We start from the raw sequence: 27,641 nt of genomic DNA, 5'->3' as shown, positions 1-27,641 counted from the left end.
AGACAGCCTATTTTAAAATAAGTTGTTTCATTTTCATTATAATTGTATTAGTTATACACTGTCTTTTTAGGCCTTATCAATAGCCTAGTGAATTGAATCTTGCTTATTGACTACGTTTGTTATGTATATGTCCCAACTGCAATTTACAGTTGTCCTAGACCCTTTATCAGTGCGAATGCTATAGCCTATGTTTAACAATGTATTTCCATATTGAAGCAATACAATTAGAACAATGTGTACTGCAAACATGTTCAACATACAATTTAGCAAATATGAGGCAGGCTATTTAACAAACTAAGCTATAACGGACTAACATTCGAATTGGAATTGATGACAACGCAATACATAAGACTGTAAATACACAACTTGAAGCAACCACATATTTAACCATGGAGCACGTTCTGATTGGTGAGTGAGGAGTCAAGCCTTGACACACCCACAACTTGTTTATTCATCAAAACCCAGCCCTTTCACACCACCGCCAGCTACTGCGCCTATATTCCGATTGTGAAAATAGCTAAAATATTTATGACATACCCCTGAACCTATAATTCTATTTTTTAAATAAACTAGGGCTATAAATGTGTGTTCTACTTAAAGGGCAAAACACCAAAGAGAGGACAACATTCCTTTTATGACCATGAAAACAGCAAAGATGGCACATGTCATAGTTACTGTACTTTGTGATGGCCCTTTGGATTAATATTCAGTGAAATACTTATGCTAGCAGGGTGTCAAAATGGATCATGTGCGTCATGTTTTGAAATCAATCTACACCATTACCGTGTGTACAGTACATCTCATTATATAAGACCTATCAGACTTACTGTACCACTTCTGACATACACTACACTACACTAAACTACACTACACTAAACTATTTGACTCGGACACCCTAGGACAGGTGGGTGATGGTCGTGACAGCTGGGGTTTCAAACACAGCCTGGTGTATGCAGCATGTTTGACAGATTGATCTACACAATAAGACAGATATAGATTTACACAGTAATAGACAGTGTGGTGTGGTGCTTAGTACTTAGAGATGGATCTTTTGGAATAAACAACGCTCCATCCATGTTGTGTAATTAATCACTCAATCTTCTTATCATGGGTTTGTAGTCCAGCAGCGGGGTCAGATTGACTGAGGTTTTTACACACTGCCATGTGTCATAAATAGCACCAAATCCTAGTTTAATCTGTAGCGTTGTCCATTAGTATTAACTAACATCCTGCTATCTCCCCTGTTTACAGGTCACACGATAGTGCTGTCTGTCCTGGATCTGAAGACTTGGCATCAGTCATCTCTTCCTTGACAGAAACCACAGGGACTTCTTGGATGTGAAGACTATGTATTGAAGGATTGTGGGATGGAACCAGGGACCAATAAGGGAAAAAAAGGAAACACTGAAATTCCACTGAATGGAGGCAGAGACTTGACTTGGAGATCCCATAGAACCACCTATCCAGACTACTGGACTACTGATTAGATCCCATAGAACCACCTATCCAGACTACTGGACTACTGATTAGATCCCATAGAACCACCTATCCAGACTAATGGACTACTGATTAGATCCCATAGAACCACCTATCCAGACATTGGACTACTGATCAGATCCCATAGAACCACCTATCCAGACAACTGGACTACTGATCAGATCCCATAGAACCACCTATCCAGATCCCATAGAACCACCTATCCAGACTACTGGACTACTGATTAGATCCCATAGAACCACCTATCCAGACTAATGGACTACTGATTAGATCCCATAGAACCACCTATCCAGACAACTGGACTACTGATTAGTTCCCATAGAACCAGCTATCCAGACTACTGGACTACTGATTAGATCCCATAGAACCACCTATCCAGACAACTGGACTACTGATTAGTTCCCATAGAACCAGCTATCCAGACTACTGAACTACTGATTAGATCCCATAGAACCAGCTATCCAGACTACTGGACTACTGATTAGATCCCATAGAACCACCTATCCAAACAACTGGACTACTGATTAGATCCCATAGAACCAGCTATCCAGACTACTGGACTACTGATTAGATCCCATAGAACCACCTATCCAGACAACTGGACTACTGATTAGATCCCATAGAACCACCTATCCAGACTACTGGACTACTGATTAGTTCCCATAGAACCACCTATCCAGACAACTGGACTACTGATTAGATCCAATTCCTAGCCATTATTGTTTATGTTTTTTCCTCCAATGAACTGCTACAGTAGGTGATCCAAACCTGCAAGGTATTTATTCAGTAAAAACAAAAACTGTGGATTATGCAAGCAAGATAAACCTTAATGCGAAACATGTGACGTGACATTTTTAAATATTTTTCCTCTTTTTGCCACAGAGAGCTCAATGACTCCAAAACAAAGTGTTTGTGTTCGAGATTTAGATCATAAGCATATCCATTTATTTTTTAACCGTATGAAGCAGACATCTCTTCTTTTTAAGGTTTTTGATTTTTAAAAAAGCATTAAGTGTTCGGTTTTAGTAATTCTGTTGGACAGTCAGGTCTGCTTTTGAAGACTTGAGACATCAAAGGAGATGCCACAGTGAAAAATAGTACTAACTACTATGTTGCAGTGCTTGAATTAAAGGCACCATGGTTTCAACAAACCAATTAATATGACATAAGCTGAACTCCAACTGTTTTAATATCTGTTTTTAAAAGCCTGGTGACCAACATTGAGTAAAAGTGTCAGTATTATCTCAATAAACCTATGTCAAAAGGATGTCACTGAATCGAGAAAGGGTTTGGTTTTGTATCATCGTTTCAAATGTCTCTACAACTCAATGCATTTTACGAAATCGCCAATGTCACCTTTACAAGACAACCAAATAACATACAGACAGAATAACAATCAAAGAAATTCAACACTGAATTGTGCATACAACTGCCGCATTACAGGCACTTGTTTGAGCTATATCAGCACAGTACTGTATGTCAAACTTACTGTGAGTCCGGAGAACAACAACACTAAAAGTGGTCATTCTTACATTGTTCTGTCATGAGTGTTGATGATGCATTCTGAAAACAAAGGTCAGAATGGAAAACCATGAACTGCTTGGAAAGGCAAGATGTCAGTGAAACTCGATCCTACTGCACTGACGTCATAGCACCTCTCCCACTGCTAAAGCTCAAATCCTTTCATTCTTTGGGAAACCATGAACTGTCACAGAGGTCAGCATTATGCATTCATTCCCTTAGATTACATGATTTATATTCAGATGGTGAAACCAAAAAAATCCTGTTTACATCGGTGTCACAGTCCCAGACAGCCTCTGTGGGACATGTCTTGTGTAAGGCAAGGGTAATGCTATTAGCATAATAGAATTTTCCAAGGATCCACACTGGAACTAATTTACAATTAGTCAGTCCTGCAAATAGTGGAATAATTGAAGGGGAAAAGCACTCAGAATTAATTTAGAGTTGTGTTCATCAAAGAGCTCCGATCTCAACAATGCCAAATCCAGAGATGGACCAAAATTATAATTTTCTGTTGATATGCTGTACCATCAATCCAGTATTTTGATTTCTATACCCATCAAGTAATTAATGGACAGGATTAGACTATAAATGGCACTCTGCCCCCCCATTTTTATGACAATGTGCATGGCAATTTAAAATAATAATTAAACATATCTTTTTGTTGTTGTTGATATTTTGCTGTAAAATAGTAAACAAGAAATCTGGTCCTGCTGCTTGAGCGACCCACAGTGCCATTGTACTAGTACACCTTTATTGTCAAAAAGGGCAACCAACTAAAATGGTCAGTTTCTTAAAACAATTGCTGGCATTTTGTTAGTCCCCATTACCTTGCCTTCTTCCAAAGTTGATAAACAAATGCCCGTTTGCACAAAGATGCTTTAGCATTCTGAGCAATTTCCTGTTGGGATTTCTCACAGGCGGCTTCCTAAAATTCGTAGTGCATGTCATTAAAAACGTAAAGAAAATAAACCGGCAACGGAATTCAGGACGCACAGTCTTGAGCAGGGGGTGGAACCAGGTGGGGCAGGATTTGTCGTCCTCAGTCCTGCCTGCTGTACCGTCTGACTGTTTGTGTTACAGCCATAATCTGTGGGGGGGCAAGGGTGAATAGCACATTCTTCCATTTCCACACCGATATATACTGCCATTATCGTTTCTGATGTCCTTATCAGCATGTAGCTCCATTCCCCTCCCTTTGTAAACCAAACATAGGTTAGAGAGAAGCAGGCATCTCACAGGAAGAACAGATATACGGAGGACACAGGTGGAGCTGTGCTGATTATTCTCCTATGGTTTACCGAACGCCAGCAGACCCTGTAATGTTAGGATATGTAACCTTATAATTTGGGGTTCTGCTTCTGCTCTAATGATAAGGACAATTGAGACATGAATATCATATATCTGTTATTCACAGATGGTTCCTGGGCATGCAATGGTGACCGTCTTTATGGAAATTAATGTATGTATGTGTTTATCAAATTCATTAGAGATGCCGTATTGTCGGATACATCAGGGACATATTTGATGAAGTGTAAATTGACTTGTGTAGCAGCTGTAGGTGTGGGAGTGGTGGGATGGTGCATTCAGAGATTACTGCTCAGTAAAGGTTCAGTTGTGAGGAATAACATCCTAAGAGAGAATAAACTTTTAAAATAGCTCCACTTTAGAGTGGAAGCTAGATATCTTTTTATACCAAAATAAATAGGGCAAAACACACATCACGACAAGAGTGACACCACAACACTACATAAACAAAGACCTAAGACAACAACATAGCATGGCAGCAACACATGAAAACACAGCATGGTAGAAACACAACATGACAACAACGTGGTAGCGACATCTTTTTATACAAAAAAATAGGGCAAAACACCCATCACGACAAGAGAGACACCACAACACTACGTAAAGAGAGATCTAAGACAACAACATAGCATGGCAGCAACACATGAAAACACAGCATGGTAGAAACACAACATGACAACAACATGGTAGCGACACAACATGACAGCATCACAACATGGTAGCAGCACAATACATGGTACAAACATTATTGGGCACAGACAACAGCACAAAGGGCAAGAAGGGCAATACATCACGCGAAGAAGCCACAATTGTTAGTAAATGTGTCCATGATTGAGTCTTTGAACGAAGAGATTGAGATAAAACGGTCCAGTTTGAGTGTTTTTTTGCAGCTCGTTCCAGTCGCTAGCTGCAGCGAACTGAAAAGAAGAGCGACACAAGGATGTGTGTGCTTTGGGGACCTTTAACAGAATGTGGCTGGCAGAACGGGTGTTGTATGTGGAGGATGAGGGCTGCAGTAGATATCTCAGATAGGGGGGAATGAGGCCTCTACCATCGTCACGGCCAGAAGATTGTCTGCTGCAGGCTGACACTCATTTAATCTTAATAATCCTAATTATTCACCTACATAAAAATGGCACTGGAAGTTAAATAGGTTCTGTGAGACATTTTGCAATTCACTGTTTCAGTGATTGCTTTACATGAACATGAATGAGTTATGTGAGTTGTTGCTTTTAAAGTAGCTAAAGAAAAGTAATTTAGTCAGTGTGAAGAGAAACACACAGTGTATTTTACCTTACTTCAAGTTACCTTTTATAGTAAACCTACTGGTATTTAAGTAAACCAAAAAGCCCTTCATCATAATGCAACACAATGAAAGGGGTTTCCAGAGACTCTCATCAGGCCGGTGCTTTACTCAGGGCATTTAATATTTTGTCTGTCAATTCTCTGCTGTAATTAAAATAGTATATTCAACTCAGGATGCTCCTGATAATGAACGCAATTAATTAAGTATACATTTTAGGAGAGACATGCTCCCAAATACCAGACCGCGGGGAATAGAGTGATACGGGGTGATGCGGTTAGCGATCCAGGTTGCCTCTTGTTTGGTTAGAAATCATTAAATTACAGTAATGACTAATTTCTCATTCCAGCATGCAATACGCCAGAGACCAACAAGGATTTAATAAAGAGCTTGCAATGAATAACAAACACTGAACGCCTCAGAGAAGAGCTACGTGATAATACAGAGTAAAAAAGTGCATTAATAAAACAATACAAAAACATTCCTAAATCATTTGAGATAAAGGCGATTTGCATAATTCATTAAGATTAATCAGACGCCAATCCACTGTGGCGCTCGATAGAAGAGAAGAGAACACATGAAACCGATCCCAGAGAAAGGCCCTTTTCAATCTACAAACCATGATGTGAATCTACCCATGGATAGGAGAATTAACCTTTGTGCAGTATGATGCCCCCGGACGTATTAAAACAAAATCCTTTAGTGATTCACCTTTATGCGCTCTAATATTCTATTAACATATGAAAGGCTTCTTCAGACATGAATCCTCCGGGTTTTGCATGTCTGGGCAGAAAAGGCTTTCAACAAAGTTTGAGAGCAAGAAATCATTTCAGCGTGTTTTGAAACCACAGCATGAATCAAAGAATTTTCTTGACATTTCGAAGAGATGCTCCAAGTTTTCAAGTAGCAAACCTTAGGACAGAAACGTGTGCCACAGAAGAAAAATGACCAAGCATTTGATGACAGTCTCAGATCACAATGATGCAAAAACTTCTGACGAGGGGAGTGAAGCCTTTATTCATGCCATATTCTCTATTGCGGAAGTATTTAGTGAGCTTTTACCATGAATGGATTTTCTTTAAGGGTATTTTTTAAGGATGTCTAAATGGTCAAATGTGTAATATTCAGGGGTTGTGGTGTGGTGCTTACTGCTTTGGGGGTTGGAACCGATTCAGGGAACAGAACCGAAAACCGGAAAAAGAACAACATTTTTCAAGGAAGAGAAACGGAGCCAGGAACTAAAGTTATCTCTAGTGTTTTGGAACAGAACCGCTATTTTCAAATCTTGAGAACCGGTAAATAATGTTGTTATTTTTTGTTACAACAATAGTATATAATTCTGCAATGTTATAATGCTAATGATAGCCTAAATACATTCCAATTCACATCACGTCATGAAGAATCAGCGCTTCCCCTCGTTTGCTCTCTCCCCACATGTGAAATGTCAGTCGCATCATCTCTGACCAATTAAACATGTAAACAACAAGCTTACCCGTTCCATAGCCAGCTGCTCTATCCGTGCTAATTGGTGGGGTAAAATAATGAGCTAAATGTAAAAATGTTGATTTCACAGGTTAAAAAATGAACGAAAAGGAACTATATGAACCACTACACTTTTGGGGTTTGAACCGGTTCAGAACTTTATTATGCTGGTTGGAACACTGGGACAGAATGAAAAAAATAGCGGTTCTGTTCGGAACGATTGGAAAATCATTTAAAACCCCTGGTAATATCGTCATTTTCAGTCATTCAGCAGACGCTCTTATCCAGAATGACTTACAGGAGTAATAAAGTGCCTAGCTCAAAGGCACATCGACAGATATCACCTAGTCAGCTCAGGGACTCAAACCAGTAACCTTTTGGTTACTGGCCCAACACTCTTAACCGTAAGGCTACTTGCTGCCCACCTAATATGTTGAAGATCTGGGGATGCAACGCTTAGTAGGTTGTTAACAGCATAACCTTTGAGTCTTAGGCTTACTGTGCACTTTCTTAGGCCCTATCTACCCCTATTACAGCAGTATTCTTCATGTACATTCATCAGCCCAATACAAATGGAAAGTAAATACACATGGAAGGTGAGTTACAATTTCAAAAATTAAAATCAACAGTTGACACCTCGCCCATTTTTGGAGACCGGTCTTAAACTTGGCAGTGCAACGGTAGCTAGCAAAAGTGTGTAGAAACAGTTGCTAAATAAATCTAAACAATCATATTGGCTAACTGTGGGGGAAAGCAATTAACTTATTTACCGTTAATTAAGATGGCGCTGTAGAACAAGGCTGATGTTTTACATATTTCTAACCAATTGTGTTTTTTTGTTTGTTTCTTTGCGTTATTTGTAACTTATTTTTAAACTTATTTTGTACATAATGTTGCTGCTACTGTCTCTTATGACCGAAAATAACTTCTGGACATCAGGACTGCGATTACTCACCACGGACTGGCAGAATCCTTTTCTTCCTTTAACGTTTCCGACGAGCCCAACATGAATGTTATACTGTGTCCCCGGGAAAAGGCCCAGATCCCCGCCATTTTCTTGAAGAGAAGGTGGGGAGAAAAAGGAGCCAGAAGGCGGGCTGCCTTCTGAGAATTCGTAGGCGATCGAATAAACCCCCACTTACCTCCATTCTGCTAGCAAAAGTGCAATCTTGGGAAAATAAAATCGATGACCTACACGATATTCATAACTGTAATATCTTATGCTTCACGGAGTCGTGGCTGAACGATGACATTGTCAACATACAACTGGCTGGTTATACGCTGTATCGGCAGGACAGAACAGAGGCATTTGGTAAGACAAGGGACGGTGGACTATGTATTTTTGTAAATAACAGCTGGTGCACGATATCTAAGGAAGTCTCAAGGTTTTATTCGCCTGAGGTAGAGTATCTCATGATAAGCTGTAGACCACACTATCTACCTAGAGAGTTTTCATCTGTATTTTTCATAGCTGTCTACAGACCACCACAGACTGATGCTGGCACTAAGGCCTCACTGAATGAGCTGTATTCCGCCATAAGCAAACAGGAAAACGCTCACCCAGAGGTGGCGATCCTAGTAGCCGGGGACTTTAATGCAGGGAAACTTAAATCCGTCTTACCAAATTTCTACCAGCATGTTAAATGTGCAACCAGAGGGAAAAAAACTCTGGACCACCTTTACTCCACACACAGAGACGCATACAAAGCTCTCCCTCACCCTCCATTTGGCAAATCTGACCATAATTCTATCCTACTGATTCCTGCTTACAAGCAAAAATTAAAGCAGGAAGCACCAGTGACTCGATCAATAAAAAAGTGGTCAGATGAAGCAGATGCTAAGCTACAGGACTGTTTTGCTAGCACAGACTGGAATATGTTCCGGGATTCCTCTGATGGCATTGAGAAGTACACCACATCAGTCATTGGCTTCATCAATAAGTGCATTGATGACGTCATCCCAACAGTGACCTTAAGTACATACCCCAACCAGAAGCCATGGATTACAGGCAACATGCGCACTGAGCTAAAGGCTAGAGCTGCCGCTTTCAAGGAGTGGGACTCTAACCCGGAAGCTTATAAGAAATCCCGCTATGCCCTCCGACAAACCATCAAACAGGCAAAGCATCAATTCAGGACTAAGATCTAATCATACTACACTCGCTCTGACGCTCGTCGGATGTGTCAAGGCTCGCAAACCATTACAGACTACAAAGAGAAGCACAGCCAAGAGCTGCCCAGTGACACAAGCCTACCAGATGAGCTAAACTACTTCTATGCTCGCTTCGAGGCAAATAACACTGAAACATGCATGAGAGCACCAGCTGTTCTGGAAGACCGTGTGATCACGCTTTCCGCAGCCGATGTGGGTAAGACCTTTAACCCTCCTGTTATGTTCCGGTTGAATTGGACCTATTTACAAGTTTTCTCTCTGAAAAATGTAGTTTAATCTGATCGTCATAAGGTTCCATGACTTTGTCCACACAGGGCATATGAACACACAAAATACATTTTGAGGATTGCCATTACATTTTGTGTTTTATTTAACATTTGTACACCTGTGATGTTACTGGTCAAAAATGACCGGTCATTAGAAATTAATGGGTGAGACTACAATTAGTGTATAAAATTTACTTCAGGCACATGCCCATTCATCAGATGGACACACTTCCTCTCCCAGACCACCACATGCATCTGTGTTTGTGCACACACACCACACCTCACTCCCCTTCTTGGCTTCCATGGCAACCCCCACGGGAACCTTTCCCCAATATAATTTTCCCCCCATGGGATCCACACCTGTTGGCATTCTCACAAACATTCGCAACATTGTTTCAATAATATGTAGAACTTTTCTCGCAGCTCTGGTATATAAAGCTTTCTTGAGGCCTTGCTCACAATACATTCTATGGCAGCACAATGACCAAACAATATACTGTATGTGAGGCTCTTGATCATATCTTTGATCATGACACTGGTGAGGAGGAGAGAGTCCTTGTTAAACTTTGACACAAAGTAGTCTGTGATAAATAGCACAATATGTTTCATCTGAGTATTTGTTATTGTCAAAATAATCCATACAATATGCTTTTTTTTACTCAAAAACAAGTTGTATGAGCTCAGATCAATGAGGCCTGCAGGCTCTAAATAGCAAATACAAATTCAAAACTTGTAATGTTCACAAGAACTTAAGTTGGTAAAAAGATCTAACACAATATTTGGTGATAATATGGGTATTTTTATGGATTTATAATCAGCTATAATGGGGCGGTCATTTTGGACTGGGAACACAGAATTAATTAACATGAAATGAACACAACAGGTGGGTTAAATAGGTCAACATTCACAAGGCCGCAGGGCCAGACGGATTACCAGGACGTGTACTGCGAGCACGCGCTGACCAACTGGCAAGTGTCTTCACTGACATTTTCAACCTCTCCCTATCAGAGTCTGTAATACCAACATGTTTTAAGCAGAACACCATAGTCCCTGTGCCCAAGAACACTAAGGTAACCTACCTAAATAACTACCGACCCGAAGCATTCACGTCCGTAGCTATGAAGTGTTTTGAAAGGCTGGTCATGGCTCACATCAACACCATTATCGCAGAAACCCTAGACCCACTCCAATTTGCATACCATCCCAACAGATCCATAGATGATGCAATCTCTATTGCACTCCACACTGCCCTTCCCATATGTGAGAATGCTATTCATTGACTACAGCTCAGCGTTCAACACACTCAAAGCTCATCAATAAGCTAAGGACCCTGGGACCATACACCTCCCTCTGCAACTGGATCCTGGACTTCCTGATGGGCTACCCCCAGGTGGTAAGGGTAGGTAACAACACATCAACCACACTTATCCTCAACACAGGGGCCCCTCTGGGGTGGGTGCTCAGTCCCCTCCTGTACTTCCTGTTCACGCATGACTGCACGGCCAGGCACGACTCCAACACCATTATTAAGTTTGCTGATGACACAACAGTGGTAGGCCTGATCACAGACAACGATGAGACAGCCTATAGGGAGCAGGTCAGAGACCTGGCCGTGTGGTGCCAGGACAACAACCTCTCCCTCAACGTGATCAAGACAAAGGAGATGATTGTGGATCATAGGAAAAAGAGGACCGAGCACGCCCCCATTCTCATCAACGGGGCTGTAGTGGAGCAGGTTGAGAGCTTCAAGTTCCTTGGTGTCCACATCACCAACAAACTAACATGGTCCAAGCTCACCAAGAAGGTTGTGAAGAGGGCACGACCTATTCCCCCTCAGGAGACTGAAAAGATTTGGCAAGGGTCCTCAGATTCTCACAAGGTTCTACAGCTGCACAATCGAGAGCATCCTGACTGGTTGCATCACTGCCTGGTATGGCAACTGCAAGGCACTACAGAGGGTAGTGCGTACGGCCCAATACATCACTGGGGCCAAGCTTCCTACCATCCAGGACCTCTACACGAGACGGTGTCAGAGGAAGGCCCTAAAAATTGTCAAAGACTCCTGCCACCCTAGTCTTAAACTGTTCTCTCTGCTACCATAAGTCAGTAGAACAAATTCTTATTTTACAATGATGGCCTACCCCCGCCAAACCCTCCCCTAACCCGGACAACGCTGGGACAATTGTGCGCTGCCCTATGGGACTCCCAATCACAGCCGGGTTGTGATACAGCTCGGGATCAAACCATGGTCTGTGTTGACACCTCTAGCACTGAGATGCAGTGCTTTAGACCACTGCACCACTCGGGAGCCCATTAATTATATGGGAATATATATTCCCATTGATTCTTGAAGAATGTAACTTATAAATGCTTAGTTCAACTGTCAAACCCCTTCAGAACCCAAGAAATAAACTTGTAATATATCAATGTTTTTCAACATTGTAAAAGTACACACTGTATAGCTTCATAACATGTTTAAAGCTATAGTTTTGGGATGGTCAGGCCTTGCATCCATCCCTGAGCATTCCTCTATGCCCATCCCCCTAGTAGGTAAGTACAGCACTTGCACTTTAAGAGACGCATGAACAAGAAACAAAATCTCCAGCTCACATAAACACCATCTGGTGAGTTTGTTGAGGCTGCACCTTGACAGGATGAATTTGTCTGGAAAAACTGTCAGATACATAGAACAAAATTTGATTTCCCCACCTCGTAATGAATGCAGACAATGTGTAATGAAAAAAACATTGGATCTTGAAAACACTTGAGATCAGCTGTAATGGACTGCCTGTGAAAAAAGGTTTACTTCATGTTGATCTAATTGTTTGGTCTCTCTCTCCGTTCTCAATATCTCATGATATCTTTCCTATATAATCTAAATTGGACGTTTGCCCTAATTCACTTACTTTAGGTGGGAGGCTGACGTTATTCTGACGGTTGTTTTTTGTTCTCGTCAGCCATAAGCAATTCAGTTTGAAGTGAGGCAGCTTCTCTTCTCTCTCTGCTGTGACCTGCAGCACAATGGGATTATCATGCTTGGTGCCAAGCCATAGTGGCTGTAATTTTAATATCAAAGTACAGTATTCCTGTATGCCTACACCTGATACCTCATCAACTCTTCAAAGTTCCTCACGCTTGACTGGACTGAGGCTATTCATCATGTGTATCACACAACACGGCCCTCAAGCTTCTACATCCAGTCAGTCAGTCACTCACACTGTACACTAACTACAGTGTGTGTTCCCCCTTCCAAAGGATTCTCTCTACCTGCCCTGGAGAACACTTCTCCTTGCATACACTATTGATGGATTCAGGAGAAAGTGGCAGCTGATTATGCAGGGCCTCACTTCCTGATTTTTCCCTCTCCATGACACATAATGAATGTCTGGATCTGTCCAACTAGCTTAGACGGAGCCCTTCCCTCCCTGTGTGTTACTGTAGAGCAGAGGTCTTCAACGAAATGTTTTTATTAAAAAGAATATTGGGGGGCCAATTACAATCACTGCTGAAGTTTTCCAAGAGTTGTTTTATTCATTTATTTTCATTGAAGACCCCTGTAAAATCAATAGGAAATCAGCTCAAATAAATTTTAATTTGGGAATCTGTTTGATGTATTCCCAGGCATAAATACAGAGACGTGATTGTATCCCAATGTAATCAAGGTTTGAAATGATTATGTTTTTGCCAAATACTATATCTGTTTGTGCATATTGTGGTCAATTTGCATGGTACAAATTATTTATAATTATGTTGGCTCTCGAGTGGCGCAGTGGTCTAAGGCACTGCATCTCAGTGCTAGAGGTGTCACTACAGACCCTGGTTCAATCCCAGGCTGTATCACAACTGGCTGTGATTGGAAGTCCCATAGGGCGGTGCACAATTGGCCCAGTGTTGTCTGGGTTAGGGGAGAGTTTGGTCGGGGTAGGCTGTCATTGTAAAATAAAAAGTTGTTCTTAACTGACTTGCCTAGTTAAATAAAAGTTCTACAAAAATGATATGTCCCCCAAACCACCCGCTAAATAAAAAAATACCCTATGGCTGAATGTAGTTAGGGACCCCTGCTGCAGAGGTTCCTCTCCTTGAGTACAAAAAATACTATTGTCTGGCATTAATGCCGGCCAGAGCGTCTGTTCTGTTTGGAACCCTCATCAGAGGCATTCTCCACTCCCACACTGCATTATCACAATGCTCTGGGGTCAGCTGAAAGGGCCTGCTGTAATTTCAAAAATAAATTATATTTTGTGATACTTACTGAGAGAGATGGAAGGTGGGGGAGAAGGAAAGAGAGGACAGGAGGACATATATATATATAAAGAAGAAAGTAACTTCCTCTCCTCGCAACCTGCAAACAGGTTAATGGGAGTGAGACTTGCAATGAGCTGATGATGACTATCAGGATGGGGTGAGAGGGAGAGAGAGAGACACACTGGAAATGTAATTCTGATGGAACTTCTAACAGACTTTTTTTTCCTCCTTGGCCCCATTTCTTGATGTGTGTGCATTCATTTTTTTATGGCATGTAAATAGCTCCTTGAGGAGAGAGAGTAGATGTTTGCCTGATGGGCAAGTTACAATACAGTAGCACAAGGTGGGTTGGGTCAGATAAAGCAGTTGATGAGTTAGTTACAAGATGAGTTGATGATTCTGGTGAAATTAATTATTTATTTCCAAAATTCTCCTTCGGTGAGGTCAATGGCCTGTCATTTGGAAGATGGTGGAAGACTTGTGATGATGGAACCAACTGAAATGTGTCTTATCAAGTGTTCTCTCACCTATTTTAGTCATAGACGGGTTGTTTATGTTTCCTGACATCACTGACATGTTCAGCCATGATGATGTGTACTAAATGGAGACTGAAATCACAGGGAAGTAATGAAACTTGAAGCTATAGCTCCCTGCTGGTTGCACCTGACTGAACACTGCAGTATGCACAGCATCTTCCCTCCAATGCAGACAGCCAGGCTCTCGTTACATAAGCAAGGCAGGGATCTGAGAAAATATCTGTTCTTGCTTTTGATGTAATTTGCAGAGATAGCATGTGTCCACATTTCAAACAACTCTAGTAGAAGATTATATCACCTCTCCACAGTTCATTTTCAAAAGGCTGTTTTATTAGTGGGTGAGACGAGAGATACAACTTTAAATGGAAGATAAGGTCTGGAGGAAAGTTGGGGCTTGTAGGATGTTTAATTAGTTTTTATCTTATTTTATTATTTGTCCGATACATTTTTATGTAATTGTAGTATAAGGCACGCAAAGAGCATGCAAAAGGTTACAAAAAATTTGGCCATTACCACTTAATAATAATTAATTTGTTAGGCTTGCCAATGCATTGATATTTAACTTATTACATTCTAAAATATGTGAGAATAATGTGGACTTGCCTGACTAAATGATTTGGATGTACGCATGCTGATTTTCTGTAGCCTATGTGGCCGATGCAAGCGCACATAATAAAACCATGAATAGCGGTAGCATTGATCTCACCATTTGAATCTCACCATAACAGTTTTTGTAATGAGAAAGTGACCAAAGACCAGGTTCCCTTATGTAACGGAAGGATTTGTATCGAAAGCCAAATTGAAGCCAGCATTAGATGTTGTCGTCCTCATAATAAGGGAACGTTTTTTTTTTTACCGCAACAGAGTAGCGCAACACCCTTCCATTTAAGCCGCCGGAAACAATTGAGTGGCCACATCTCTCACAAAAACAGATACAAAATTAAATCACGGATAATTATAAAGGGCACAGGAGAATTATTTTCAATGTAGGCTTATTCCAGTACTTGAATTTCTGAGCTCCAAATTAAAGTAGGCTCCTTCAAGCCCCTTGTAAGGTTTAAAATTGCAGGTGTAACATGGAAACCAAAATGTATGTGTTATGTTATTTCATTTCATTTCAGGATCATATTGAGAAAATTCCCACTACTAGGCTATGTAATTTGTTGTCATTATATCCAGAATAATTAATAGGAATAGCGTTAGGTGTTGAGCAATAGTCTATCCTACACAATTGCGCACAGTAGCTCGGTGTCCAATCCGAAGCACAAAAACATATGAAAACATTAACCCATTACCTTGATGCTTTTTCTGTTACATCTAACAACACCATGTTGTAAATCAAGCAGACAATAGATGATCAACATCAATTCTCTAGAGATCCAACGTGGATCCAAGCACAACTGTCTTCAACGGAGTAACGAATGAGACACCAACACACTTTTTCCAGCACTTGGGCTGTTGTTCACTTGACTGTCATTCAGAAAATTCTTTCCTGGATTAGATGATGATGTGTGAAAATATCACGCCGCAATTAAACAGCTCGACACAAAATGCGCATCCAACAAAGTATTATGCATAATTAATGAAGAACCACATTAATGACAGAATCGATTTAGGTTTTAAGTATGAAGGTAAGGTGACTCTTTCGGTTAGAAGCGTTCGATTTTGCAATTGCATACATTTTTTGGGATTTGTGTGCCCATGAAAACTGTGTTCACTCTGTAATATAAGGAGAAACGAAATTATACGGAGATACACTGCATGTCTGAGATCTCTATACAAAACAACTGTCCGCCAGCTAGATCCAGGATTCTTGCAGGGTTCAAGTTCAATGTCTATTTTAACTGATTAATGCATAGTATATGATATAACAACAACTTACAATGCCATAACAGCAAGGACAGAAAGGTAATGTTTTATGTCACACGATTTTGGACAAATCCGTCAAGACACCAACCACGAGAAAGGGTTAAACATAGGTTTTAAATCAATTCATGAATTGTATTAAGTATAGCTATGTTCTCCCCTTATATCATAATGACATGAAGAAAATTGGCAGATTATTATCAATGACTTATCAACAACTGTAACATGTTGTCCAGTGTAGGACATCCTCATTGGTGCCCTAGTTTATAGAAAGACCCATATACAAGTGGGCCTTGATGATGAACACAAACGATTTATTAAAGTGAATAAAACCAGCTCACCATGGTTTCCACAGTGATTTAAGATGCTTTGCCCACTGAGGTATTTGGAAACCTCATCCAACAGATGTTCCAAAAATAATTATCTATTGTTGCACAGTTCTCAAATATCCCAGAATCCCTGTGTTGCCATCCTGTGGGAGGCTGGTCATCCGTGTTCCATATCCTTGGCTCTGTCTCTGGTTCTCCAGTTACCTGGGGCACTCCACTCCATCTGTACAAAGGACCCAGGAGCACAGAGGCAAGCTCACCAGCAACACACTACAGTCTGTTCTGCAAGCCTACTGGATTCCTCTCATACTCCACATGACTTAGAAGTCAGTGCATATTTAGTGTTATTCAACCATACAAAAACTCAAGGTTTAGTTGAAACATTTCACAATCCAAATAGCCATACATTATTTGTGGTTTATAATACCCCTTATTAAAAAAAAACATGATTTCACATGACATTTCCACGTTTTGCACATGTGAAACCATGTGTTTTTGGAACACTTCACATACAAAAGTATGTGGACACCCCTTAAAATTTGTGGATTTGGCTATTTAAGCCGCACCCGTTGCTGACAGGTGTATCAAATTGAGCGTACAGCCATAAAATCTCCATTGACAAACATTGGCAGTAGAATGGCCTTACTGAAGAGCTCAATGACTTTCAAAGGGCACCGTCATAGGATGCTACCTTTCCAACAAGTCAGTTCATTAAATTTCTGCCCTGCTAGAGCTGCCCCGGTTAACTGCAAGTGCTGTTATTGTGAAGTGGAAACGTCTAGGAGCAACAACGTCTCAACCACAAAGTAATAGTCCACACAAGCTCATAGAATGGGACTGCCAAGTGCTGAAGCGTAAAAATAATCTGTTCATGGTTGCAACACTAACTACAGAGTTCCAAACTCCCTCTGGAAGCAACATCAGCACAATAACAGTTCGTCGGGAGCTTCATGAAATGGGTTTCCACGGCCGAGCAGCTGCACACAAGCCTCAGATCACCATGCACAATGCCAAGCTTCGGCTGGAGTGGTGTAAAGCTCACCGCCATTGGACTCTGGAGCGCTGGAAACAGATTCTCTGGAGAGATTAATCACGCTTTACCATCTGGCAGTCCGACGAAGGAATCGTGGTTTCCCAGTTCCCAGGAGAACGCTATCTGACTGAATGCATAGTGCCAACTGTAAAGTTTGGTGGAGGAAGAATAATGGGCTGGGGCTGTTTTTAATGGTTTGGGCTAGGTCCCTTAGTTCCATTGAAAGGAAATCTTAATGCTACAGTACAACATACAATTACATTCTAGACTATTTTGTGCTTACAACTGTGGGGCAACAGTTTGGGGAAGGCCCTATCCTGTTTCAGCATAACAACGCCCCCGTGCACAAAGCGAGGTGTATACAGAAATGGTTTGTCGAGATTGGTGTGGAAGAATTTGACTGGCCTGCACAGAGCCCAGACCTCAACCCCATCGAACCCCTTATGGATGAATTGGAATGCCGACTGCGAACAAGGCCTAATCGCCCAACATCAGCGCCCCTACACACTAATGCTCATGGCTGAATGGAAGCAAGTCCCCACAGCAATGTTCCAACATCTAATGGAAAGCCTTCCCAGAAAGGTGGAGGCTTTTATATTAAACTCCATATTAATGCCCATGATTTTGGAATGAGATGTTCTATGAGCAGGTGTTTACATACTTTTGGTCATGTAGTGTATTTCACATAGATTTTCATGTTATCGCATAAACATTTCAGATGAGATTTCACAGCTGATGACCTGCAAACAAAACTGAGTCTTCATGAAACACACACACACACAATGCTTTTAACTTTCATATTATACCTTGGATTTGAACTCACAACCTCTTGGTTCACTACATTCCAATATCTCTGCTACACCACCATGCCTGTGTCAAGAAGTGATTTCAACAGTATTCCTACATTTTGGAATTTAAAGTAATTCTCAGATTTCTTTAAATACACTCAAGAAAAACAATTATGATAGTTAATTTCACCTCAGATTGCAGCCCAAATAAATGCTTCACAGAGTTCAAGTAACAGACCCATCTCAACATCAACTGTGCAGAGGAGACTTCATGAATCAGGACTTCATGGTCAAATTGCTGCAAAGAAACCACTACTAACGGACACCAATAATAAGAAGAGACTTGCTTGGGCAAGAAACATGAGCAATGGGCATTAGACCGGTGGAAATCTTTCCTTTGGTCTAATGAGTCCAAATTAGAGATTTTTGGTTCCAACCGCTGTGTCTTTGTGAGAAGCAGAGTAGGTGAACGGATGATCTTCGCATGTGTGGTTCCCACCGTGAAGTATGGAGGAGGAGGTGTGATGGTGGGGAGGTGCTTTGCTGGTGACACTGTCAGTGATTTATTTAGAATTCAAGGCACACTTAACCAGCATGGCTACCACAGCATTTTGCAGTGATACGCCATCCCATCTGGTTTGCGCTTAGTGGGACTATCATTTGTTTTTCAACAGGACAATGACCCAAAACACAGATCCAGTCTGTGTAAGGGCTATTTGACCAAGGAGAGTGATGGAGTGCTGCATCAGATGACCTGGCCTCCACAATCACCCAACCTCAACCCAACTGAGAAGGTTTGGGATGAGTTGGACTGCAGAGTGAAGGAAAAGCAGCCAACAAGTGCTCAGCATATGTGGGATCTCCTTGAAGACTGTTCCAGGTGAAGCTGGTTGAGAGAATGCCAAGAGTGTGCAAATCTGTCATCAAGGCAAAGGGTGGCTACTTTGAAGAATCTTAAATATAAATATATATTTTGATTTGTTTAACACTTTTTTTGGTTACTACATGATTTCATATGGGTTATTTTATAGTGTTGATGTCTTCACTATTATTCTACAATGTAGACAATATTACAAATAAAGAAAAACCCTTGAATGAGAAGGTGTTTCATATGGTTATAGCATATGGCAAATGGCATATGGTTCTTTGGTATCTCATGCACTTATGTCAGCCTTTATTAAGGCTGCAAAACTCAAACAGCATGCAAGCTTAATGTTTAAGAACAGAATACAACAGACCATATTAACTGGGCTGACATTCCCTCTCATATGGGAGACCAAAACGAGCTTACTGAAAGCCACGCCTCGAGTAAGCCACTAATGCAATCTTCTGATAGGCTGTTGCTGATACAGTATTCTGCCAATGAACAAGTGATGCGTATGTTGTCAACAGAAACGTCATTGAAGGCAAAGTAAGTGTTACTGGCAAGGATTGTTAGTGGCAGCAAGTGTCCTGTAGGTTACTGGCAACGTTTTACCTGTAAGTTGTTGTAACTTTTACAATAACTTACTGACCAGTAGTTTCCAGTAAAGAAATGACAAATTCACAGCAACTTCTGGCAACAAGTTGCACAATAACCTCTTTACAGTGCAGCGCATAACTGACACATTTTCTTGCAATGTTTGCAGAACAGAGTCAAGGGAGTTGCTGAACTTACATCGGTAGAACCATCAAACACTTAAACTGCTCCAACACTTCCACAAATATATTTAAACATGCCGCTAAATATGCTCATGTTAGGATCGAACCTTACATTAAAAATATTGGGTTGAAGAATCTCCCATACATATAAGGTACCTAACTGTTTATATGTGTTGCTGTGAAGTGTACCTTTTATGTTTTTTTTTACCCCAGGGAACAACGCTCTACACTAACCATACTATTTTTTGTGTTAATATATGTTCCAAGAAAAAAGTATGAACCTGGTGGCACTGCAGAAATGTCGATGCACTCCAACCGAGAGATTGCAAGACCAAATCTCCAAAGAAGTGTTGTATACTCTACTTCTGCACTGCTAGTTTTATGTGGATGTGACAGTAGCTAGGTTTCCATCCAATTGGCTATAGATTTTCATTTAAGTATTCTAAAATGGACTTGTTGTGGATAAAAGGCTGTGTGTGATGACGTAGTGCACGTAAACATACTTTCTGCGGATATATTCCCTTCTACCAAATAAAAAACACCAATTAAATGGGTTTCCATCACATTTTCTATTCTACTGATGGTTTTCTCACAAAAAAAAAGTGTGTTAAATAGAGAGTACGTGCCCACTCTGTTATTGACATATGCGCTCTGGCCAAAAGTATGTAGATACGGTGCGGGTAAAGCATACATGATGTGATTATTATGGACAAAAGAGTGAGATTATGTTTATTGGTCAAACGGCAGCCAAGCATCGATGATCATATCACCAGAATAAGACCCTAGATATTTATTGGAAAGGAGCATCAAGCTCATCCCCTTGCACTTTAACCACTCTCTGTAAAGTTTATCTTGACTTATTTCATCTGTAGCCTAATAATTTGCATGCTTTCCTGACGTGTTGTAGTAGCAAGACCACACAACATGTCATCGCGTGACTCCAAGTTTACTTTGAGTTGATAGTTATTATATAAATATTTGCGAATAAAAGCAGTCCACCGACATTTCTGCGTTATTAATTTTACCGACACGAAAACATCGGGCCTTGTCTAGCATATTTTGTTTTGTTGACATTTGGAAAGTTTACCGACACATTTTCTGTTGCCATCATTCTTCATCCATTCTTAAATTTTCTGTTGTCATCATTCTTTTTACTCTAATACAAAGGTTGGCTGGAAACCAGGCTACTGATTGTGATAATTGTACAATTATTTATTTGATTCTGGACAGCTTTTCCAAAAGTGCAGAAATGCATTCTTGCTAATAAGTCTGTGGCCATATCTCTTTTACGCTCACAGCTCTGGTGGTTTAGCTGCACTGTAACAGGACATTACACGTTAGTAGCAAGTAAGGGGTTTATAGTTCATATCCTAGTTTTGTTCACAGTACATTTTACAGTAATCAGAATTTTATAGAAATATAACCTTCAAGGTGTTATATATATTTACTTTATTTTTACTCAAGGGACCATGACACAACATTCTTCAAAAGTCCTAAAGATGTCCTTGGGATGTGCCTGGAACAAACTGGTAACTAGACAAAACCTCTAGGGGACAATGAATGTTTAAATAAAATGTATGTCAATTAAATGACATTTGACATCTCGGTTTTCATGTGTGCTCAAATGTTGTCGCATGTTGAAATGTTGCATCCCCATGTTGTCACATTTATTTCACATGAGATCATGTTGTCATGTATTGCCTCACAAGTTGTCAGATGTTGCTTCACATGTTGTCACATGTTATTACATTAACTTCACTTTAAATCACACGTGATCATGTGAAATTCATGTGGTTTTTCAGTGGACAACACTGAACTGTTATGGGAACAGACCCTTTGAAATTGATGTGATCAAGGATGTAATCAGGCACGGTGATGGATAGCCCTTACATACCTATTTAGCACTCAATTAAGAAATTACTTTTCAGAACTTAACATTAAACTTTACAAGATTATATTCAATAATTTGTGAGAAATGCAAGGCCAAGCGATTTGTTTCAACTAGAGCTCACACTAGCTCAGTGTGAGCTCTTAATGCTGTGTGAATCCTTTTCAAAAGGAATTTAGGATCTGAGAATGGAAAACTAGTTTTCTGCTCTTAACACATTTACCTACATGAATAATTTAACAAAGAAGCATTTCAAGAGGAGCAAATTGAAACAGCATGCAAATCTCGTTCGAAAACAGCATCTGCATTTTTCAGAAGGTGGTCAGTGGAATTAAGAGGGTTTTTAGCTTCGTAAGACAGAAACACAGAATAGTTCTAGCACATTGCGTGTTTTTACCCAGGCTAATCGACCAGAAGGCTGAATGATAAAACATGATAAAAACCTCCCTCTACCACAGTATACAGCATATACTGTGATAGAGGGAGGTTCAACAAAAAAAAAATAATTCAACTAAAATAACCCACCCAGCCAGACTATGTGATGAGCGCTAGAATGGATTTAGATATGGTTGGCTGCCTTCTCAGTCCTTTCAATATTCGTGTTGGGGTGGCTGTCTTTTCTCTACAGATCAGAAAAAATATTGTCATGACATGGATGTAGAGTGACTTCTGCAACCCCAGGGCCTGTGTTTTAGATAATGCTGTGTTGTTGGTGAAGAGAGGAGGAGAGGATAAGAGGGTTACTGGATGTGCTGGCTGGCTGGATGGTCAAAGACAGAAGAGTATGAAGATAGGCTGAAACTGCTTTTCCAATAAAAATCCTTGATCACACTTATAGTCAATGTCATGAGCAGAAATATGTAATTGGGTCTGACAGTTGTCTTGCGCCGAATAGCGCATTTCCAGGCCATCAAATCAAAGGCACTCCTTCGATATAAAGTGTTTTGTGATGAAAATGAAAACCTTGAATTTCGTCACTTTCAGGAGGTTGGAGTAATAACATGTCGAACTACTTAAGACATTGCCTCAAATCTAGGTTGTGCCTTTAGATTTTCGAGAAAATAAACAACTAACAAAGAATTTTGACTTCTCAAACCCCAGCCTGGTCTACTTAGCCTGCTTAGCAAGTGTTCCCGGAAGTCTCACGATGTTGGGTCTCTGGGTTTACAAACTCTGTGGGATGGTGTTGCTACCTTACATTTGTGATTGTCTGGCTACAGATGTAGGATCTTAATTTGAGCCAGTTTTCTACAGCAGGAAAATAATCCAGCAGCTACAGGAAATATAAATTATTCTGTGGATTATAATTAATGGACATTTTTGTAGGGGTTGATACATTTTTCGTAAAGAAAAATCTATTCTGAAATTACAAACTTCAGAAGCCTTTTAAAAACCTAAAATACACTACACGTTTTAAATGTCCTGCATTGCTGGAAGGTTCTCCTGCCACAGGGGATCAAGATCCTACATCTGTACACTGAATCACACAGGATGCTAATGTAACATGTTAGATGTTCCCAAACACAGCTACTAGAACATGACAGTGCCCACTCCCACTCCTCTCCTGACTCCCATCCCTCTTTGACTAGAGTAATATTATTAATATTCAGTCAAATTTTTATTTTTTTTAAGTATAATAACTGGATAATTGGAGAATAATTGGTAGTGATTCAGAATAATTTGTTAGCAGCATAGGTAAATGCGTTTACTGTCACGGCTTTCTTCGTCGGAGGACGATATAGCGAAATCGTCGTCCGAAAAGGTGGACCAATATGCAGCAGAGTTGGTGTTCATTTTCTTAATTTATTAACAAACATTGAACACGAAAAAACAAGAAAACAATAAGCACGATAAATGACAGTTTTGCAGGCTAACAAAACACGCAATGCAAAAACAATCTCCCACAAATACAAGACAAACACACCCAACTAATATAGGACTTCCAATCAAAGGCAACACCAAACAGCTGCCTTCAATTGGAAGTCCACCCCAATTAACTCAACATAGAAACACACTTACTAGACTACACATAGAAATACATAAACATAGACCATAACTCAAAACCCGGAAATAATAAATCAAACACCCTCCTAACTAACACACCACCCTGAACCACATAAAACAAATACCCTCTGCCACGTCTTGACCAAACTACAATAACAATTAACCCTTATACTGGCCAGGACGTGACATTTACAGTAAAACACAGTTGCTGTCTAACATCTCAAACTTAAGTCACACATGGTTAATTTGGAACCTGAAGCCAAAACACCTCCATCTCAGAAGAGTCATTAACATTCAGACATGTCGAACATATCGTCCCTGAGGATCTCTTGGCAAACAGTGTGAAGTGTGCTGTGAAGAACAAACATGCAACAACAAAAAATTTCCACAACAATTTTTCTTCCTATTAACAAATTTGAAATGTATATTTTGTTAGACCAAAGTATCAGCTATCACATCATGTAAAAGAACATTCTCTTAATTTTTGTATTTTTTCATAAAATGCAACTCCGTCAGATAAAAGGCATTTTGATTCGTTCTTATGTTGAAAGTTTGTTTTTTACACTGGATAAAAGTAGAGACTCCGAGCTAGAAAAGTGTATAGCTTACACTACAGTTGAGGAACAATGGGAAGTAATTCTGCTTTGAAAGTTGATAAACTTGTAACCCCACTTTCGAGAAAATGTCCCTTGAATGTTGTGGTACCGCTACTGGAGAGCTCTTCTTTGTCTACACCCATTCAGCATCGTTCACACCCTCTTAAGCCTTAGCCCCACCCATCTCTTTAAGGATTCACATGTGAGACCATGTGCTAAACAGATTGAGTAAGGTACTGATTTCAAGACTAAAGGATGGTTTATATTGCAGTCACATCATGAACATTCTACTGTTGTCTGAAATCAAACTTGTCATTGTCGTTATGAAAAAGTATGAACTCAAAAATGACAGGCTGCATGACATTAGCAGACTGGTGGTACAAAATAACATAACTTATGTATTTTAACACCAATAAACCCATCCGTTTAAAAATTAATTTAGTATATATCAATCTAACAAACCAGGCAACTAAAAGCAGCTTTCTAAACAATGTTTTGGCTTGTTTCTAGCTTGTTAGCTGTTTAGCCAGTTCAAATACTGACCATATCATATAGTTGACAACGTCTTAACTTTAGCTATTATGCATTCATTATTACAGGAAAATAAACTCACAACAAGATCATTATTTACAAGTTAATGGCGAGCTAATTACAGAAAATAGCTTACGTTGTGAGTGTGAAAAAATAAAAGCAGGGCATTCTACCGGAGAATTTTAGAACTTGGACACTGTCTCGTTGGTCTAACGCTATATTCTAATTTGTCTTTGGTGCAGGTCATGTTGTTCTTCACATTACCATCTCTGGTAAACACACACTATATCAAATACAATCTAAGTTTATTTGTCACATGCCCAGATACAGCAGGTGTAAACGGTACAGTGAAATGGTTACTTGCATAGTGGAGTCTTTTATTCTGACATGTATCTAGTTTAACAATGAACCATTATCCCAACTCATACCGTTAGTACCCTGCATGAATCTGCAGGTAGCTAACCAACTGGGTTCAATGTTAGCTAGCTAGCTAACATTAGGCTATAACTAACAATGCAAACTAACAATGCAGATACAAATAATATTACCACACAGATCATACATGTAATGTTAGCCAGCGAGCCAGCCAGCTAATGCTAGCTAGCTAGCTCACAGTATGCTTTAACTTGCAATGAAAATGACTTTCTGACAAAATAAGAAACATATAATATCAGAAAATGTAGCTAGCTAGATGCTCTTACCCATATACACTACCCGTCAAATTGTGAATAATAGTGAAGACATCAGAACTATGAAATAACACATATGAAATCATGTAGTAACCAAATCAAAATATAATTTATATATGAGATTCTTCAAAGTAGCCACCCTTTGCCTTGATGACAGCTTTAAGGACATGAAGAAGGGCTCCTTATGGTATAGCTGACCCTGATCATTCCAGGATTTTAGACAAATCTGACGAACTGACCAAATCTCCGGACACATCTGTAAGGAATCACAGTTTTGAGAGAAATATCAAATATTTCCAGGGGCTATTGCAAGAAATTACATAAGATCCTTTTTCAGTTAATATCCATTGTTTCAAAAAATTCTGAACACATTTTGAAGAGTTTAAATTTGGATTATTTGCTCCGGGCATTTCCAGGCATAAAGCTGACATTAAAATTAATAATACTGAAAGTAAATATATATATTTTCCCTCATTACATTCCCTTAAATACTGGACAAGGGTTGTCACAACTTTCAATAATCCCTGAAATATATTTGGGATCCCAATTCCTTTGCAGGCAACTGATTCTGGATTCGATGATATCCTCTGGGACAGCAGAAGAGAAAAAGGAGGACTGTGTTGTTGACCAAAGATAGACCATGTCAGAAGATGCATAGAAACAGTCTATCTAATAGAAATCCCTGATCCCACTAGGAAACTATGGAGTGGCAATGGTGGCAAGCTGACCACAGGACATGTGATCATGTTATATTGCCAAAACTGGTCATGTGCAGTACAAAACTCCCTCAACAAAGTGAAAGGTTGTTTTGATATATTTGAAAGAATCTTACAAGGTGATATCACTAACAATGGTCAAACTCTGCCTCTTTCCAATTTACATCAATTCAAACAAATTCTGTCCTATTCGGCTTAACATTGTTTTGATAATTTTTTTCTTGCATACAGTACAAATGTACTCACTTTTTTGAGCTTCAGTTTTTAACCATCTCTGGGTTGACGGTGTTTAATTAATATGTACACTGGTAGTACTGTGTCCAGTGTCCAGAAGGACAATGGCAGCACTCTCCACTTGCTTGTTATGAGTCAGGGTTGTTAGCCATTTTTTAATTTCCCATTAGACACACAAAATATAAATTGATGTTCTCTCCCAGGTAACTCATTAATTAGCTTTGATGCATGTGAAGCTCGAGTGAAGGCTTTTTGCCAAGAATTGGTTAGCAGTTTATGCATAAAATAAATTACAGATGAACAGATGGTTACATTAGGGACTAATGATATTGACACATTATGTGTGTGTGTGCGTGTGTGTGTGCGTGTAAGTGTGCATGCGTGCTTGTGTTCGCATATGTCTGTGCATGTGTTCTTGCATGTTTGTGTGTATGTGGGAATATAAAAGCACAGAAGGCAAGACTACCACCTACTGTATCTGTGTTCATAGTTGTAAAAATAAACATGTAATGAAAAGAGCTATTGGCAATTTTTATTTAACCTTTATTTAACTAGGCAAGTCAGTTAAGAACAGCGGCCTAAGAACAGTGGGTTAACTGCCTTGTTCAGGGGCAGAACGACAGATTTTTACCTTGTCAGCTCGCTCGGGGATTTACTGGCCCAACGCTCTAACCACTGGGCTACAAGCCGCCACCAAAAAAAATGAAACAATACAATTTAGCAATGTATTACATTTGAGCGAGAGATAGTTTGAGGAAGAACAAGTATGGTGCAATTCTACCCAATTCTACCCTAGAGTTTCAGAATGCATCCCAACCGAAGTTCTCTTTCATTGTAAAACTAGTTGTTTGGATCCTGGATACAGATTGGATATTCCAAGCCGTGCTGTATTTGCCATCACAGACATGCCTATGCCTGCTAATAGTATCAAATGCTATCTATGCACAAAATTTCTGTAACCACGTCTCCATCCATAGTTTTTATGTGGTAAAGTCA

General features: G+C 40.0%; 1 protein-coding gene across 2 annotated transcripts in view; it reads left to right on the top strand.

Annotated features, from left to right (window-relative positions):
* Positions 1–2,764, top strand: part of LOC106582736 (chemokine-like protein TAFA-2) — a 198,245-nt gene extending 195,481 nt beyond the window's left edge. For both annotated transcript variants that reach the window (XM_014166114.3, XM_045705485.2), the window contains exon 5: positions 1,252–2,764. In XM_014166114.3, the coding sequence (XP_014021589.1) occupies positions 1,252–1,263 (12 nt within the window). In that variant the 3' untranslated portion in view covers positions 1,264–2,764. The remainder of the gene's footprint in view (positions 1–1,251) is intronic.
* The last annotated feature ends 24,877 nt before the right edge of the window (positions 2,765–27,641 follow it).

The sequence above is a fragment of the Salmo salar genome, chromosome 22 (genome assembly GCF_965601325.2).
Source record: "Salmo salar chromosome 22, fSalSal1, whole genome shotgun sequence".
Taxonomy (NCBI): Eukaryota; Metazoa; Chordata; class Actinopteri; order Salmoniformes; family Salmonidae; genus Salmo; species Salmo salar.
This window is presented reverse-complemented; position numbering and strand designations above follow the sequence as displayed.